Source organism: Canis lupus, chromosome 21 (assembly GCF_011100685.1).
Source record: "Canis lupus familiaris isolate Mischka breed German Shepherd chromosome 21, alternate assembly UU_Cfam_GSD_1.0, whole genome shotgun sequence".
NCBI lineage: Eukaryota > Metazoa > Chordata > Mammalia > Carnivora > Canidae > Canis > Canis lupus.
Window position 1 is genome coordinate 7754647 of NC_049242.1, and position 17622 is coordinate 7772268.

General features: G+C 43.5%; 1 protein-coding gene across 1 annotated transcript; it reads left to right on the forward strand.

Annotated features, from left to right (window-relative positions):
- Positions 1-11936: 11936 nt before the first annotated feature.
- On the forward strand, positions 11937-13299 carry LOC485131 (elongation factor 1-alpha 2-like). Its single transcript, XM_038569335.1, has 4 exons — positions 11937-12132; positions 12413-12639; positions 12823-13049; positions 13179-13299. Exons 1-4 carry the CDS (start codon positions 11937-11939, stop codon positions 13297-13299), a joined length of 771 nt encoding a protein of 256 aa, XP_038425263.1.
- The last annotated feature ends 4323 nt before the right edge of the window (positions 13300-17622 follow it).

Below are 17622 nucleotides of genomic sequence, written 5' to 3' on the forward strand. Positions count from 1 at the left end.
TGTCCATGGACGCAAGCAAGAGGCTCATGCCTAGCATGTGCTCCTATCCTCTTCCAGTGATGCGTCTTCCCACAGGATAAGGAAGACTAAGACAAAGACCAACTCACTCTAAAAAAAGTTACTGGATTTTCATTTACTAATCATGACATCAAGGAGCCTTGCTGGGAAAATAAATCATAGCTTCTAAAAGGTGAATTTTTCACATGCTGTAAAGTTAGTTCTATCCGTAAGAATACTGACCCTCTCTAAATGCTCTAGTTCCACCCCGGTAGATTTCTGTTGTTAAACTGGGAAAGCCCAGACCCCAAAGTAAAGGTAGATCCGCTTCCTACACCCAAGCCAGAGGATGGCCGGCAGCAGCTCCAGTGACCCCAGGGACAGGCTTAGTCAGGTCAGGATTGGGGGAGGGAGAGAACTAGCATGGGGGAAAGAGAGGGAAAGAAGGACTGGGCATAGACTCCAGGCTGTGGAGCTCCCAGAATGTTACATCTCCAAGGATATACTTTCAATAGATGCTCATGGTCTCCTCTGCATGGGAGGAAATTGGGGTCATTGCCAAGGTCAGGCTCAGTATCAGAATGATACACAGTCTCCCCAGGGGATATTCAGAAGCCATTAGAGGAATACAGAGTAGTTTCAGGAAGTGTGAGTGTTAATCAACAATTTAGATAAATATGTTTGCATGACAAATGTTTTTATTTCTGTGTTATTCTCTGCAGTATATTTCAAATAGCAAAAAATGAGAAACACCTTTTGAATTCTGTAACTTGCACTCAACTAATGTCAATTCTCTTTTCCTCTTTCACTCTCATCCTGATCTTCCACTTCCAAATTTACAAACCCATATTTCACATGGATGGTATGAAAATAAAGTGAGATAAAACATTTAACCCTTCAACACATTGCCATTTCCTAGTGATGACGATTGGGTGAAATGATGTCATGTAAAAGTTCCTAACACATGGTAAACGTTTAACACATTTGCTAAAACAGAACAAAACAAAACAAAACAAAAATGGTTGGAAGCTGACTTACTAAAAAAGACGACACTCTCCTTTCCAGGCTTCCACAGGTGGGTCCCAAATCAAACCAGAGTGGTAAAAATAAACCAGACTGTAAACTTGGAATATCCCCAATGACTTCAAAGCAGGTAATGAAATCCAGGTTTTGGCATCCATTTTCCTAAAATAAAAACAGCACAGAGTTCTCAGAAGAGTAACTTCCAGTCCATAAAGAAATTGTCAGGGATCCCTGGGTGGCTCAGCGGTTTAGCACCTGCCTTTGGCCCAGGGCGCGATCCTGGAGTCCCAGGATCGAGTCTCACGTCGGGCTCCCGGCATGGAGCCTGCTTCTCCCTCCTCCTGTGTCTCTGCCTCTCTCTCTCTCTCTCTCTCTCTCTGTCTATCATGAATAAATAAATAAATATTAAAAAAAAAGAAAAAAATTGTCTACATTCTCACATGTCATTCAGAAGTCACATTTGACCTACACCAGCAAGCACTTTGAGTTTCCACACCTAGTGGTTGTTTCCATGACTGAATCTGATCTACTTCTTGGGACAGTCACCTTGCCTTTCCAGATTTGTTCTCAGATTTGTTGAGAAAGGAGGCATAATAAAACTATAATTTATTGAGAATTTAATATATGCTAGATCCATTCTAGGGGTCCTTCCATGAATACATCAAAGGTAATATAAGGGGGTAGATAACAGTATTATTTCAACTTTCTGGTACAAACCAAAGCTTATGAAGTTCTGGTTCAAAGTCATTTAGCTAGGAAGTAGTAGAGTGAAGTTTGACCTAGGCCATCTGACTCTTTCTAACTTGTAACAATTCTACCCCACAACCTTGAAATCACAAGAGCATCTCACCCTTTCTCACCATCATTATAAAGTACTAGCTAAGTCTCCTCATCCCTTCCCTTCATGTTTTTTTAAATATTGCTTTATTTTTCCATATTCATTTAAAATGTCGGGATCCCTGGGTGGCGCAGCGGTTTGGCGCCTGCCTTTGGCCCAGGGCGCGATCCTGGAGACCCGGGATCGAATCCCACGTCGGGCTCCCGGTGCATGGAGCCTGCTTCTCCCTCTGCCTGTGTCTCTGCCTCTCTCTCTCTCTGTGTGACTATCATAAATAAATAAAAAAAATTTAAAAAAAATAAATAAAATGTCCTTTTTCCTCACCATTGCCAATGCATTTTCTCCATCTTTTGTTATGACCTTGAACTTGAGATCATTTTATCAGTTCTGTGTCACAAATTGGTAAAGGTATTAGAGGTTAGAGGGCATAGAGCTATTGAGAAAGTTTCCAAAGTTGACTTGGTGATGTTCATTTCAAGCTTAAGGGGTCTTTTCAAGCTCTTGGCCTATCCATTATATCCAATGTTCTCTCCCAGGCCAAAAAGAAATTCCTCCTCTACTGTAAAGACCAGGGGATAAGGAGACATACTTGCATTGGGCCAGGAAACTGGTATTCCACTGGGACTTCTGTATCTCAGTTGCTTCAACTATGAAATAGGGATATTATAACAGTATCCAGAGACACCTGGGTGGCTCAGTGGTTGAGTATCTGCCTTTGGCTCTGATCACGATCCTGAGGTCCTGGGATTGAGTCCCACACCAGGCTTTCCACAGGGAGCCTGCTTCTCCCTCTATGTCTCTGCATCTTTCTGTGTCTCTCATGAATAAATAAATAAGAGCCTTAAAAAAAAAAAGCACCCAACTCATAGGCTATAGTGAGGAGGAATGAAGCAATACATGGAAAGTACTCAAAACTGTGTCAGAAAGTCAACACATATTCTTAGTGACTCTTGCTATTTTATAGGTAGCTAAGTCTTTGGGGTAGCAACTATAGTGATGATCATTGCAGTTTACAGTTAGGCTCTTGCTTTGTTCAATCATCATCACAATCTGTGGGAATTAATTAAGTCTTTTATCTTCCCAGTCCAGACCCAAGGAGGCTAGGTGATGTGTAGGACTCATAGGTCTGCCCAGCCAGAGCCCACATGAGTCTCAGTGGTCCAACCGGGCACTGTTTTGTGTTTTAATGGGGTGAAAAACTGACAGCCATAGTTTTATAAAAACAAAACAAAACAAAACAAAACTATTCTCCTGTTGACAGAATCATTAAAGGCTAAAGGGGCCATTTGAATATTCCAGTTATATTCTTACTACATTCTATAGAAGAGATAATAGTCAAGATGGTATTCAGAAATCTGGGGATTCAAGGTTTGGGGCCATCTCTTGTGATTAAGTGCCAAAGATAAATAGAAGTATAATTTGTTTATTTATGAGAAATGTGAGTGGGATGCCTGTGTGGCTTAGTTGGTTAAGTATCTGTCTTCAGCTCAGGTCATGATCCTGGAGTCCTGGGATGGAGCTCCACATCTGGTTCCCTGCTCAGTGGGGAGTCTGTTCTCCCTCTGCCCCTCACCCCACACTCATGCTCTCTCTCACTCAAAATAAATAAATAAAATCTTGAAGAAGAAGAAGAAGAAGAAGAAGAAGAAGAAGAAGAAGAAGAAGAAGAAGAAGAAGGAGAAGAAGAAGAAAAAGAAGAAGAAGGAGGAGGAGGAGGAGGAGAAATATGACCTACATGGGAGCACTCTTCCCTCCTGCTTTTTTTTTATGCTGTAAACCAGTATTTTCCAAAGCATATTCCTCAGCACATGAGTTTCAGAAGTGGTTAATAGTGTGTTTCTAAAAAAGGATTCCAAAAAATATTAAATAAATAAAAAAATAAAAAAGGATTCCCCTATCAAATGTATGTAGTGAACTTCAAGATGAGTTTTCTTTCAATAAAACTGGATTCCTGTAAAAATCTAAGGAGTGGACTGCTCTCCTCACACCACTGACGAGGCTGCTGCTTTACTCACACTAATGAAGACACGATTTTCCCAAGATTACATTTTTATTGGCTTCTCACGCACTTAAAATGTACAGATTATTGCTCAGTTGGGGTTACTTCTCCAGAACATTAACCTCACCAATTACTAGTCAATTTTCTCATCCTTTCTTCTCTTCCAGTTTCACTTTCTGAGGATTAGAAAAATAGATTTTTCGCTATGCGCGAATGGTAGCCTCAACTCTCCTCCCTAACCTTAGCCTTTGCCAAGTCTTCTGACGTCTTCAGGGCTTCACCAAATGTTGTGACCTTGACCTTTCTTACTTCATGACCATCCCTCTTCCTACCCTCATTCTCTGCATGAAGGCTACAAATGTTTATGGGCCTTGTTAAAATGCGACCTCATTCATTTCATTTCATTATTAAACACTGAGGACCTATCATGGGCTGGGCATTGTTACAGGATCTGATTGAAGGGATCAGTTAATGAATGGATTTACTCATCCCTGGGAGTTGGGAAGATCTGTTAAGCAATACATGACTAGGTATGCTTATCTTTTACGGAGAAAAGTGATCTATAAGTCAGGGGACTATTATAGTACTTACATGCTAGTCCCACGAAAAATGATATAAGCAATTTTCACTATAATACAAATCCTGATAATTTGCATTTGTATAGCACATTATTGGCACAACAATGTTGTCTCTTTGAGTAGCTTCATTTAAAGTTGTTTTGCTTTAATTATCTCTCACAGAGCAATCATAAACTGATTGTAAAACAATTTGCAAGTATGTGTGTTATCCATAAATGCTAAATAACAGTTAAATTATCAACACTACACAGTGGAATCTGACATTTCTCAGGATGATATTTTAATTGTTCATCCGATATACTGTCAACCCTGGAGCATTGACATCTGGATTAGGATAGATATGTGTGGGGGACAGGTGGGAGTGAGGAGTATATTTGTCTTAGAAGCATCCCAGAGGAAGGAGAAGCTTGTTTTACTGTAATTTTTTTTTTCTGTATCTTACTATCTCTCAATAGACCGAATAAAGTTATTTCAAAAGCAAGCCAAAGTATTCATAAAACATGTGTGTGTGGGGCACCTGGGTGGCTCAGTTGGTTAAGTGTCTGTCTGGCTTTCACTCAGGTTGTGATCTCAGGGTCCTAAGATCTAGCCCCTCATTGGGCTCTGTGCTCAGCAGAGAGTCTGCTTCTGCCTCTCTCTCTGTCCCCACTCTCTTGCTCATGCTCACTCTCTCTCTTTCAAATAAATAAATAATCTTTTTAAAAAATTGCATGTGTTCATGGGCTGTTAGCATGAGTTCAAATATATAGGTGCTTTAAATATTAACAAATGTGTGGACACTGAATAGACATTCTGAGCACTGCATTGATCCTTCACTAATGTACTTTGTGCAAATCACTGTGAATGATATCTTGGAAACAGCATTGAATAAGCCTGTCATGATCCCTGAGCATCTATCAAATAAAGGAAGTTCCTGGTCATATTTACATAATCACCTTTCTCCTCCAGTGCTCTGGGTGTAATGTCAATTTTTTTCCAGTGCAGCAGCTAGGTTCAATACTCTCCGTCTCTACTCACTTTAAGTATAGTTGTTCTTTGGCTCCCTCATGGAGCCAGTGGGTTCACTTCCAACCCCTTACCTGATTCTCATAAGGACTGGTAGAGGAACAGGGCAGGAATCGTTATCAGTCTGGTTCTACAGATGAAGAGCCTGGGATTCAGAGTATCAGAGGCTTATGGAAAGTCACACAGTGACACATGAAAGGCAGGAACTGAACTGAAATTTCTAGAATCAAATTAGCAAAGGGTACTCAAAAATATGGGATATCTACAAACTGATATTCCCTATATCATATGTTTCATGAGGAAAACATTGTTGAATGAATGAATGAATGAATGGGCAATCCTATGCTGACTTCCCTCTACTGACTTCTCAGACACTAGCTATTTTCAAAAAGAAAACCCCTGGGACATTTAATTTATCTGTGTTCTTAGCATCCTCCTCTTACCACCACCTACTACCACCCTCACCTCATCCTACTTCCTTTTCTATCCCATTCAAGCACAGGAAAGGAGCCTCTCCTTTGCCCCAGTACTTCCCCTAAAAGATGTGTCTCTGAGCAGACCCTGGGGCTAGGAGCGGGGCAGCCTTGACAATTTTAGCCACCATCCTGGGCCCTGCCATGCCTGTGAGCTGAAGTTCAAAATCCACTCACTTTTGGATTTATACTCTTATCTGGCCTAGGATCCAAAGTGAATAGAAATCAGGAGCCTTAAGATTAATTGCAGTCCTGGCAGAAAGAGATGTTACCTCTAGAACACTAACTAGAAGAGGAAAGTAATCATGTAAACATTACCAGGGGCTTCCTTTGTTGGATGGATGCTTGCTCAGTAGAGGCACCTGCTTAATGGCGAAGTGAATCGGCCGGGTCTCCTGAGGGCTTGTGTTCCTCCTTCCTGTGGACAGACCTCTGTATTGCAAAAGCCTATGGAGTGTAGGTAGGAGTGCATCACCTTAGCTGGCCTGGGATTTCCTAGAAGGCTGGATCCTCCTTGCACAGTGCCTGGCACACAAATGTTTATAGTCTCAAATGAGATTGAATCACCCTTGCCTGGAGCCTCAGTTTCCACACCTAAGACAAAGATGTTATACTAGAATAATGCCTAGAGGACTTCCAAAGAGGCAGCATGTCCTGGCTAGGGTAAGAATGGTGTTTCTGAAAAGGAACACAGGTTGGTTAAAATTTCATCTCCCCCTGCCCCCACACTCCCACCTACGTACTAGTTTTGTGATTTGGACCAATTTGTTTCACTTCTTTGAACCATCTATAAAAGGAAGGTTAGGCAAAAATACTCATCCATAGGGATCCCTGGGTGGCCCAGCGGTTTGGCACCTGCCTTTGGCCCAGGGCGCGATCCTGGAGACCCGGGATCGAATCCCACATCGGGTTCCCGGTGCATGGAGCCTGCTTCTCCCTCTGCCTGTGTCTCTGCCTTTCTCTCTCTCTCTCTCTGTGACTATCATAAATAAATTTAGGAATCAGGTAAAGCGAACACCTACTGAGTGCCAAACCTATGTGAGCAAGCTTGTAGTCCCTTGCCCTGGAAGCTTCAACACCTGCTGGGGAGGTAGCATGCTAAAATACATATACATTTAAAATCTTTTTTTTTAATTTTTTTAATTTATTTATGATAGTCACACAGAGAGAGAGAGAGAGGCAGAGACACAGGCAGAGGGAGAAGCAGGCTCCATGCACCGGGAGCCGACACGATACTGGAGACCCGGGATCGAATCCCACGTCGGGCTCCTGGTGCATGGAGCCTGCTTCTCCCTCTGCCTGTGTCTCTGCCTCTCTATCTCTCTGTGACCATCATAAAAAAAAAAAAAAAAAAAAAAAAAAAACTCATCCACAGCCCTGGGGTTGAAGGTTCAATAACATAAAGTGCTCAATAAATTTTTATTTAATGAATGATGCTTGGATAGTTCACAGGAAAAGCTTTCCACTTTAGTGGGGCTTGGCCAGAACTTCCCACACTGCCATTCTCCCCTAAAGTTGTCAAGCTCTGGAACCTAAAGGAAAGGACCCTCTTCCTTTGTTTCTGTTCTGGACCTGAGCAAGAATGATCTGGGCAGAAAGATCATGAAATTAGAGTCACTACAACATTAAGTGCTTTGTTTCCTCCAGGGCTTGGATCTCCGCTCCTGGGTGCAGTGGGGCCTGAGCCTGTCCTTATCTTTCCCCTTGGGCTGTTGACTCGGGGAGAGCAATCAAAGTCTATCTCCTATCTCAAGCCTGCCACATAAAAGATGTTTTAAAAATATTCATTGCAAAGAAATAACTCCTTCCTACTTAGGATTTGATTTCCTGTGTCTGCAGATTTGCAAACTAGGTATCTCTTTATTCAGGTGACCAGACCCTGGGAACCAGTTGGCTTTACTTACTAGTTCACACACTTAAAATGGGACTGAATTAAGTACAAACAATTGTGTAGTTGAAAAAATTCCATTTTGTAATGAGGCTACAAGGAGCTTGGTCTGTAGAAGGAATCAGAAAGGAGTCTTCCACATTTCTGCCTCAACCTAACCCCTCATGGAAGACCTCCATAATCTAACCTAACCCTTCCGGGTGTGGCACCCAGAAAAATTTAACAAAAATCCCCTACCCCTGGACAAGCAGAGCAGGACTAACTCCGTTTTGTGCTGCACCCGCCACCTCCTGTGTGACCCCCACATGACCTGCTTATTGCTTAAGGCGCTCCTCACCCTAGTCAAGCTGCTGAGCACATCCTTATGGGAAATCGGGAAATCGGCTCATAACAATGTAACCCCGCCTTGTGCCCGCCAAAACTGCGCGCCGATTCTGACCAGAGTGACAGGCCAGTTCAAATGGTCACTATAGGGAAAAATTGTAAATTCAATTGGCCACCTGCGTGTGGACCCACATGACTGTGCAACTTTCTGTGTGTGTTACAATCTCATTGGCCACGGGCCCTATAAGACTGCTATGTCTCTTAGCCTCGGGGTCCAAGTCCCTGCTCCGCTGTGTCGGGTACACTTGGACCCAAGCTCGAGCTTGTAAATAAACCCTCGTGTGTATGCATCGGGGTCGGCTCCTTGGTGGTTTCTCGGATTCGCGATCTTGGGCACAACACCGAGGATGCCTGGGTTTGAGCTTCTGCCTTTAGCTCAGGTCGTGATCCTGGAGTCCTGGGATCGAGTTCCCCATCAGGCTTCCTGTAGGGAACCTGCTCCTTCCTCTGCCTGTGTCTCTGAATCTCTCTGTGTCTCTCATGAATAAATAAATAAAATCTTAAAAAAAAATTAACCCGCCCAGCATGGGGTTCCTCAAAGTCCCCTCTCTTTGTGTTTACGCAGTTGCTTGGCAAGCACATTCTGACCGTATAACTTCATTTATCTCAGTGGTTCCTCGATGCATTCATTGTGCTTGTCAGTCTAAATGATTTTATTTCATCTTGTCTGAAGCCTGCATTATAGTCACTATAGATTCATTTCTAATTCGGAACTGTCCCATTCCAGAAACTCTGATGACTCTGTGTTTATGAATTGTAAATACTATTTCCAATAAACTGATAATGAATTGCCAGGTCCCTTCAAATTTGTAAATAATGAGGATATTTCCCTAGCAACGGCCAATTACACTAGGCAGGAAAAGTCATTCTATCAGGAACACTTACCCTTCAACTTATTTCAATGTCAGAAAACCTCTTAATTCTGATTATTCCTCCAGTTCTGAGTCAGCCAAAGACCACAGAGAGCCTACGTAAATGGCTCAAATGGAAGAAGCGTAACAATAATTCTTAATGAGGAGACAGTCTGGCTCAGAAGCTTGGAAATCCAGAGACTGAGAGGTATCACCCTCTTTCTTCATTAATATATTCAGTGACCTTGGGCAAATCATTTTGTCTATAGAGGAATTCTTCACCTCTTAGTAAGAGAAGTCTGGCCACGTGAGACAAGGAGGAAGACGGGACACTAGTAGGTACCAGCTATTTATCACTTGTGATGGGCCACGCAATGTGCAGGATGATCTCATGTAATCCTCAGGATAAGCAAGAGGTAGTATGTTCCCTACTTTACAGATGAGGGAACTGAGGCTCAGAAAGGCTAGTTCACATAGCTTGTACAAGTAGGGGAAGCAGGATTTAGAAGACACAGGCCCGACTCTGATGTGAAACTACCTTAAATCTTGAATTTGCCTCTGTGCTGCTTCGAAGAGGCTGAAATGAAACGTCATTACGGTTTCATGTGAAAACTGGGAAATTTCACATCCAACACACGGAGTGATCAGTTCAGTTGCACCTGGTGGACAGCCTGCAGGGCTGGGGAGGGCTCTAGATTCCAACCCCCTAAATCTCACGGCACAGTCCTTCAGGAGCTGCCTCAAGGGCTTGAACTTGCCTTTGGGATGAGGGCGAAGATGTTGACCAAGCTGTGTTCTCCATCCTGACGGCAAATGCTCCGCGAGCACTTCTGATCTCCCTCCTTCTCTTAGGATCTGCTTTTCATTTGCATCAAATGCACATCAATTGCTCAGGGTGGCTGGGGCCCCACCACCTCCCTCTAGGACTCCTCTATTAGCCTCCTAAGGGGCCCCCTGCCTCCAGTCTCAGTCTCTGGAGCTGCTCGCCATGTAATGAACGGGTAAGTTTCCCCCTGAGGGCAATAAAGAGTAATCAAGAGATTTAAGCAGGGGGATTACATAATTAGATTTACAGTTTAGGAAAATTAAATGCTGAGGAGTTAATGCATAATGATCTTCCCCCTTCATCTCTAGCTACCATTTCCTTCAATCCATTCCCTGCCCTCTGGGCACATGGAGTATAGGATGTGCTCAGCTGATCCCTCTGCCTGGCAAGTCATCCTCCCCACGACCCCCCACCCCCATGGGGCCCGACCTGCTCACTGTGTAAAACTCGATAAAGTCTCTCTTCTACGAAGCAATTCCCACCTCACCACATGCCTGGGACTCTCCTAAACCAGCCCCACTAATGGCGCTCCTTGACCTGTATCCTTACATTGAAATAACTTCTTGTGGTCTGTGTCCCTTACCAGAGTGTGAACCTCTCAAACTCTCAAAGACGGGAGGTATCATTTATATTTGCATCTATAGCTCCCAGGGCAAAGCCAAGCAGTGGTGACTCCTAGATGTTAGTGGAATGGATAAATGGACCCTATAGCTCTGCCTCTTTGCTTTAGAATGTGAGTGGGTGAGGAAAATATACTGATAGTGGAGAACAAGAAGTTGTTGAATTTTTGGAGAAGGGTTTTTGTCACCTTAGACCTTAGATTCTTCTGCAAAAATGGGTAAAGGGAAGAATTTGATGTTTCCTAAGGACCTCACTTCTCTGACATTCTAGTTTCTTGGTTCTTTCGGGGCAAAGTTAGAAAATGGTGACTTAAAATATGAGAAGTGGGTGGTACTCAGGGAGGGGGGCCTCAGTGGCCTCCAGACTCCCTGTAGGCCTCCTGTCCTCCTGGGCCCAAGCAGGAGTTGGGGAAAGGAATGAGCATCTCCTGCGTGTTACTGAGCTCTGCCAAGGACTTCCCAGGGGAAGGATGAAGACATACTTGGCCTCAGAGAAGGCTCCAGGCAGCCACAGCCAGTCTCAACTCAATCAGTCACTCTCAACTCTCTTTGAGCGATTCTGGACTGCTGACTTGGAGAAGACCCAGAAGGGACTGCCAACTGTCCAGGGGCCTGAGAGCTGTTCAGAAGAGAGGCCATGACTGCTTCCGAATTTGGGGGGTCATCGTCCTCCTGCAGTGTTGGATGCTGTACTCCTCAATAAATGCTACATGAATGAGTGAATGAATGAATGACCATAAGCATTCTGCACCTCAGTCTTGAGGGAGCACGTGCACAGAGTCTGGTACTATGCACACATATTCTCTATCTTCTTTTTTCTCATTTTCAGTCCTTTCCTCCTCCCACTCCACACACCCAGTGAGTCTACTTAGAAAAGCATTAGTGAGGCTCACCCACTCACTCTTCATCCAAACATCCAAACAATCAAGACAGAAGTCTCCCAGATTGGACTGGAGGTTAGGGAATGGCATTTTGTAACCAGTTGGCTCTGGTTTTAGATTTGGTGGGAACCAGAAGGAGGGTCCAGGGCCAGCTTTATAAAAGCCAAGAACAAAAAAGAAAAGCTGGCTGTCTTCATAGCTGCTGTGGGTCTTGTGGGTCCTTGGATCAAGTTTGCTTCTCTTTCTTTTAGGTGAGGCCTTATAACAGACTAGCTGCAAACAAGAGGGTCAGGGTCTCTGGTAATAGAAGTGAGCCAGAGGGAGGGGAGCCAGAGAGTGGAGATTGGCTGACCCTGGTATTCTGAGGAAGGCCCATGCAGGAGGAAGGGTGAGCTAGGATGAGCCTGGAAGTACCCACAGGGCCCTGGGACTAGCCCCGGCGTGTGAACCCAGGCAGGGCAGTGCTTGTCAGTTTAGGCCTGCCATGTCCTGGACTCTGGGCTAGGCACTGAAGGGTGAAAGGGTCCTGGGGGAAGAGGGGGCGGGTGCTGTGGGTCCCGGAGGGGGCTTGCCATGAGCCAGGCCCCAGACTCACCTGCGCACCACTTCTCCTTGCAGATGCCCTGGTTCAAGGGCTGGAAGGCGGAGTGGAAGGAGGGAACCACCACCAGGGTGACTCGGCTGGAAGCTCTGGACGCCATCCTCCCGCCCACTGGCCCAGCCAACAAGCCCTTGAGGCTCCCTGTGCAGGATGTGTACAAGATTGGAGGTGACAGGGGTGGTTGGGGGTGGAGGGGGGACCATTCACCCCGGAATTAGGAAGTTAGGAATGACATCTTGTTCAAGTCCTGACTTGAATCCACAGCTTCTGAGCTAGGCAGCATTTCCAGCTTATGCAATAGGTAGATTTAATCCATTCAGTGCTTTAACCTTTTCTGCAGCTGGCTCTTTGTCCTTGATGTGGAGCCCAGGCACCTCCTGAGAAGTCAGTTCCCAAGGGGAGGTAGAGAGGTCTGTGGGACAACTCTGGACCATCTTCCCTTTGACAGGCATTGACACAGTGCCTGTTGGCCATGTGGAGACGGGTTTCCTGAAGCCCAGGATTGTGGTCACTTTTGCCCCCACAAACCTCACTACAGAGGTCAAGTCTGTGGAGATTCATCAGGAGGCCCTGCGCAGTGACATCGTGGGCTTCAATGTGAAGAATGCGCCCGTAAAGGACATTCGCCATGGATGTGTCATTGGAGACAGCAAGAATGACCCCTGCCCCCCAGCTGTCTAGCACAGGTAAGTGCACAGGAAGCCAGGAACCTTAAGAGCACTGCCTTGGTGGGAATACTTCTTAGGAATTAACCCTGACTTCTAAGGCCCCAAGTTCATGAAGATGTAATTCTAGATCACATGGGCCATGTTTTATACAATTCTGTCCTGCTCTCCTACCAGGTGATTATCCTGGTAGGATAATCATCCTGGGCAGATCCACGCTGGCTATACTCCAGTGCTGGACTGCCATACAGCTCACATCCCCTGCAAATTTGCTGAACTGAGGGAAAAGATTGACCAGCACTCAGGCAAGAAGCTAGAGCACAACTCCAACGCCCTGAAGTCTGGCGATGCAGCCATTGTGCAGATGGTCCCCAACAAAGTCATGTGTCTAGAGACCTTCTCGGAGTACCTACCTCTAGGTGAGCCAAGGATTGCTACTGACTCGCGGGAAGAAAGCCCTATCTCCTGGGTGAGGCACAGGCTAAGGAGCATTTTCTTCTGTACCACTTCCCAGAAACTTTATTCTTCCCTTGTCTAGGCCACTTTGCCATGCAGGCAAACGGTAACAATGAGACAAACAATGGCCATAAGAGTTATTAAGGTGGTGGAGAAGAAGTCGTCTATGGCTGGCAAGGTCACCAAGTCAGCAGTAAAGGCAGACAAGAAGTGAAGAATGCAGTTTCTTCAATCTTCCACTATAAAAATAAAATTCTATGTACTTACAAGATTAATAAAATGAATGTAGCTGCCTCGGTTACTTATTTTTTCCAAAGAGGTAAACAGGGAACCTCTAGGTACGCTAATGAACCATAATTTAAAGCCCTTTGGCTTCCAAGGGTTTACGCCCCAGGTTGTGAATGATTCAGGGTCCTCTAGCTCATTTTCAGTCAGAGCTCTATCCCATTTCCCTCAAAGTTGGTCTCTTCCAGACTGTCCTCCCTGTTAGATGCTGAATTGTTCTGGGATGTGAAAAATATACTCACAATGGCATAGGACAGGATTCTAGTAGGGCCAGTGGGTTAGTCCAACACAACTATATGTGTAGTTCCGGGTGCTAGGTGCGTTATCATCAAGACTCTAAGAGAGAACAGTCAATATCAAGATCTCTCAGCCAAGAGTGAAGTGGGAATTCAGCAGCTTACTTGCAAGCCTGGGCTCAAGCTGTTGCCCAACATGGTAGTCTAGGGCAGATTAATAATACTCCTGGAGAACGAGGAATGAACAAACAACTATTGCCTTTGCTCCTCAACTTTTATGTGAAACAGGATAACAGCTTATGGACCTTCAGCTAAATTCTATGCTCATTCTACATACACTAGGAGGCAGGTCCCCCAAGGTTTGCTGGTGGTGTGTTTTGTCCATTTATCAAGTACTTGGCACTTGCCATGTGCCAGATGCTCTTCTCACCCTATGGACTTAACCTTCTCAAGAGGTAGAGGCAAATATCAAGTGATGAATATTAAGTGAGCCAAGAGAATGGTAGAGGTAGGAAGAAGACCATGAAAAATATAATGCAGTAGAGGCTATCCCACAATCCAGGCAAGGGGGTAACTTGGAACAGGGATGTAATCATGGAGTTGAGTGGTCAGAAGTTGTGAATATTTTGAAGTTCCAAGAATCTTAACTGATGCATTTCTAAAGATCATATATGAGGTATATCAAGAAGTCAAAGCTGATACCTGGGTTTTAGGCCTGGGTTTTACTCCCCTTAAGTAATCAGGGGAGTCCTTGAAACAGGGAACCTGAATCCTTTGCCCATAAGCATCTACTGGGAGTTGCTAGGACAAGTGTATGGACCCTGTCTGCTGAAGGGAAATAATCAACTGCATGACTGAAATCAATTCTCTATTAGAAAAACTATTAGTCATAGAATGTGTCTGGGCCTGGGAGGACTATGGAGTCTTTTTAAAAATTTTAATTCCAGTATAGTTAACATACAGTGTTCTACTTCAGGTGTACAATATTATGATTCAACACTTACGTACATTACTCAGTGGTCACCACGATAAATGTGCCATCAATCTCCTTCACCTATCCCCCTGCCCCACCTTCCCTCTGGGAGCCATTGGTTTGTTCTCTATAGAGTCTGTTTCTTGGTTTGTCTTTCTTCTTGGTTTGTTTTGTTTCTTAAATTCTATATATGGAGTGAAATCATATGGTGTTTACCTTTTCTACTAGACTTACTTCACTTAGCATTAAACTCTAGATACAACCATGTTATTGCTAATGGCAAGATTTCATTCTTTTTTATGGCTGAAAACTCCCACTGTGTATATGTGTGTATGTATATATATCACATCTTCTTTATTTCTTCACCAATTGATGGACATTTGGGCTGCTTTCATAGTTTGGCTGTTGTAAATAATGCTGCAAGAAACAGGAGTGCGTGTATCTTTTTGAATTAGTGTTTTCATATTCTTTGGGTAGAAAACTAGTACTGGAATTACTGGATCATATGGTAATTCTATTAATTTTTTGAGAAATGTCCGTACTGTTTTCCACAGTGATTGCACCGGTTTGCATTCCCATCAATAGTGCATGAAGGTTCCTGCTTCTCCCATCCTCACAAACACTTGATGTTTCTTGTGTTTTTGATTTTAGCCATTCTGATAGGTGTGAGGTGATATCTCATTGTGGTTTTGATTTGCATTTTCCTGAGGATGAGTGATGTTGAGCATCTTTTCATGTGTCTGTTGACCATCTGGTTGTCTTTGAAGAAATATCTGTTCAGGCGTTTTTCCCATTTTTTATTTTTATTTTTTTATTTATTTTTATTTTTGTTTTTTTGTTTTTGCCCATTTTTTAATTGCATTATTTGTTTTTTGGTGTTGAGTTGTATAAGCTCTTTGTATATTTTGGATACTAACCCTTTATCAGACAAGTCATTTGCAGATATCTTCTCCCATTCCATAGGTTGTCTTTTAGTTTTGTTGATTGTTTCCTTTGCTGTGCAGAAGCTTCTTTTTTTCTTTTGCTACAGTCCCAATAGTTTATTTTTGCTTTTGTTTCCCTTGTCGCAGGAGACATACCTAAAAAAAAATTTTGCTATGGTCAAAGTCAGAGAAGTTACTACTTATGTCCTTTCTATGGTTTTAGGTGTCACATTTAGGTTTTTAACCCATTTTGAGTTCATTTTCATGTGTGGTATAAGAAAGTGATTCAGTTTCATTCTTTTGCATGTTGCTGTCCAGTTTTCCAAACACTATTTGTTGAGGAGACTTTTTCCTATTGCATATTCTTGTTTCCGTTGTGGAAGATTAATGAGCATATAAGCATGGGTTTATTTCTGAGTTTTCTATTCTGTTCTGTTGACCTATGTGTCTATTTTTGTGTCAGAACCATACTGTTTTTTGTAGTGTATCTTGAAATCGGGATTGTGATACCTCCTGTGTTGTTCTTTTCCAAGGTTGCTTTGGCTATTCAGAGTCTTTTGTTCCATATAAATTTTAGGATTCTTTGTTCCAGTTCTGTGAAAAATGTTGTTGGTATTTTGATAGGGGTTGCATTAAATCTGTAGACTGCTCTGGGTAGTATGGACATTTCAACTGTATTCATTCTTCTAATCCATGAGCATGGAATACCTTTCCATTTGTATCATTTTCAATTTCTTTAATGTTTTATAGTTTTCAGAGTACAGGTCTTTCACCTCCTTGGTTAAGCTTATTCCAAGGTATTTTATTATTTTTGTTGTAATTATAAATGGAATTCTTGTTGATTTCTCTTTCTGCTGCTTCATTATTAGTGTATAGAAATGCAGTGGGTTTCTATGTACTGCTTTTATATCCTGTGACCTTACTGAATTTATTGATCAGTCCTAGTAGTTTTTTAGTGGAGTCTTGAGGGTTTTCTATATACAGTATCATGTCATCTGCAAACAGTAAACTTTGTACCTCTTCCTGAGGAGTCCTTTCTGAAGCCACATTGGGAATATCACTTCCTGACCTTTCCTGATACTTCGATGTCAAAAATTTAGACTAGGAGTGCAATGGCTTCTTCTCACTGATAAGTAACATTACCGGTCCATGCCTGTCAAGCTGACTTCCTCTCAAGTGCAACCCCAGACCTAGCACAAACCTAGAAATAATAGCAGGATGGCATATCAGAGCTGTCACCACATCAGGCATCAAGAAACTCACCTGTCTGCAAGGCTGAGAAAGCTGTCAAGTTCCAGCTATTGTCAGCACAAATCAGCCTGACTTGGGATCTGGACCAAGCTTTGGAGCATCTCAAGCCTGTCAGTATCATCAAAGGCCACCCTGCCTGACTTGGGGAGGCAGGCATGTTCAGAAGCTGTGGTGGAGATAGAATGCAGATCGCCTGCCTATCATCCCCCACCTGCTCCTGCAACCTTGCAAAATGGTCACTCCTTTTTGTCCTCAGAATTCTATAAATCACAACCATAGCTTTGCTTAAAGTGACCAGGGAACTGGAGTTGTAACTTGCAGTATCTGGGTCCCTAGTAGGTACTCAATAAATATTTGTTGAATAGTGAATGGACGAATGTCTACCCTTCAAAGGGTAAATGCTTCTCGGCTCACCTGTTCAACCAGGAACATGCCTAGGTAATAGTTCATGCATTATATACATCAACTCGACTCATTTCACTGAAAAATCTGTACTAGGGGCACTCGAATGGCTCAGTGGTTGAGAGTCTGCCTTCAGCTCAGGGCATCATCCTGGGGTTCGGGGATCAAGTCCGGCATAGGGCTTCCCACAGGGAGCCTGCTTCTCCCCCTGCCTATGTCTCTTCCTCTCTCTGTGTGTCTCTCATGAATAAATAAAATCTTAAAAAAGTCTTTACTAAAATCCCTTAGGACAAACAACAAACTCTCTAGTGCTCACTGGAGATAAATAAGGTTGAGGCTTGCTGGAGGTTCCTGGTAATAGCCGTCCCACTCCCTACCCACACCACCTCCACCCCTGTGGGGGCTTCAGAGTTCTCTTTCAGACATGAAGTAACCACCTCTAGAATGTAGAATAAAACTATCCTACA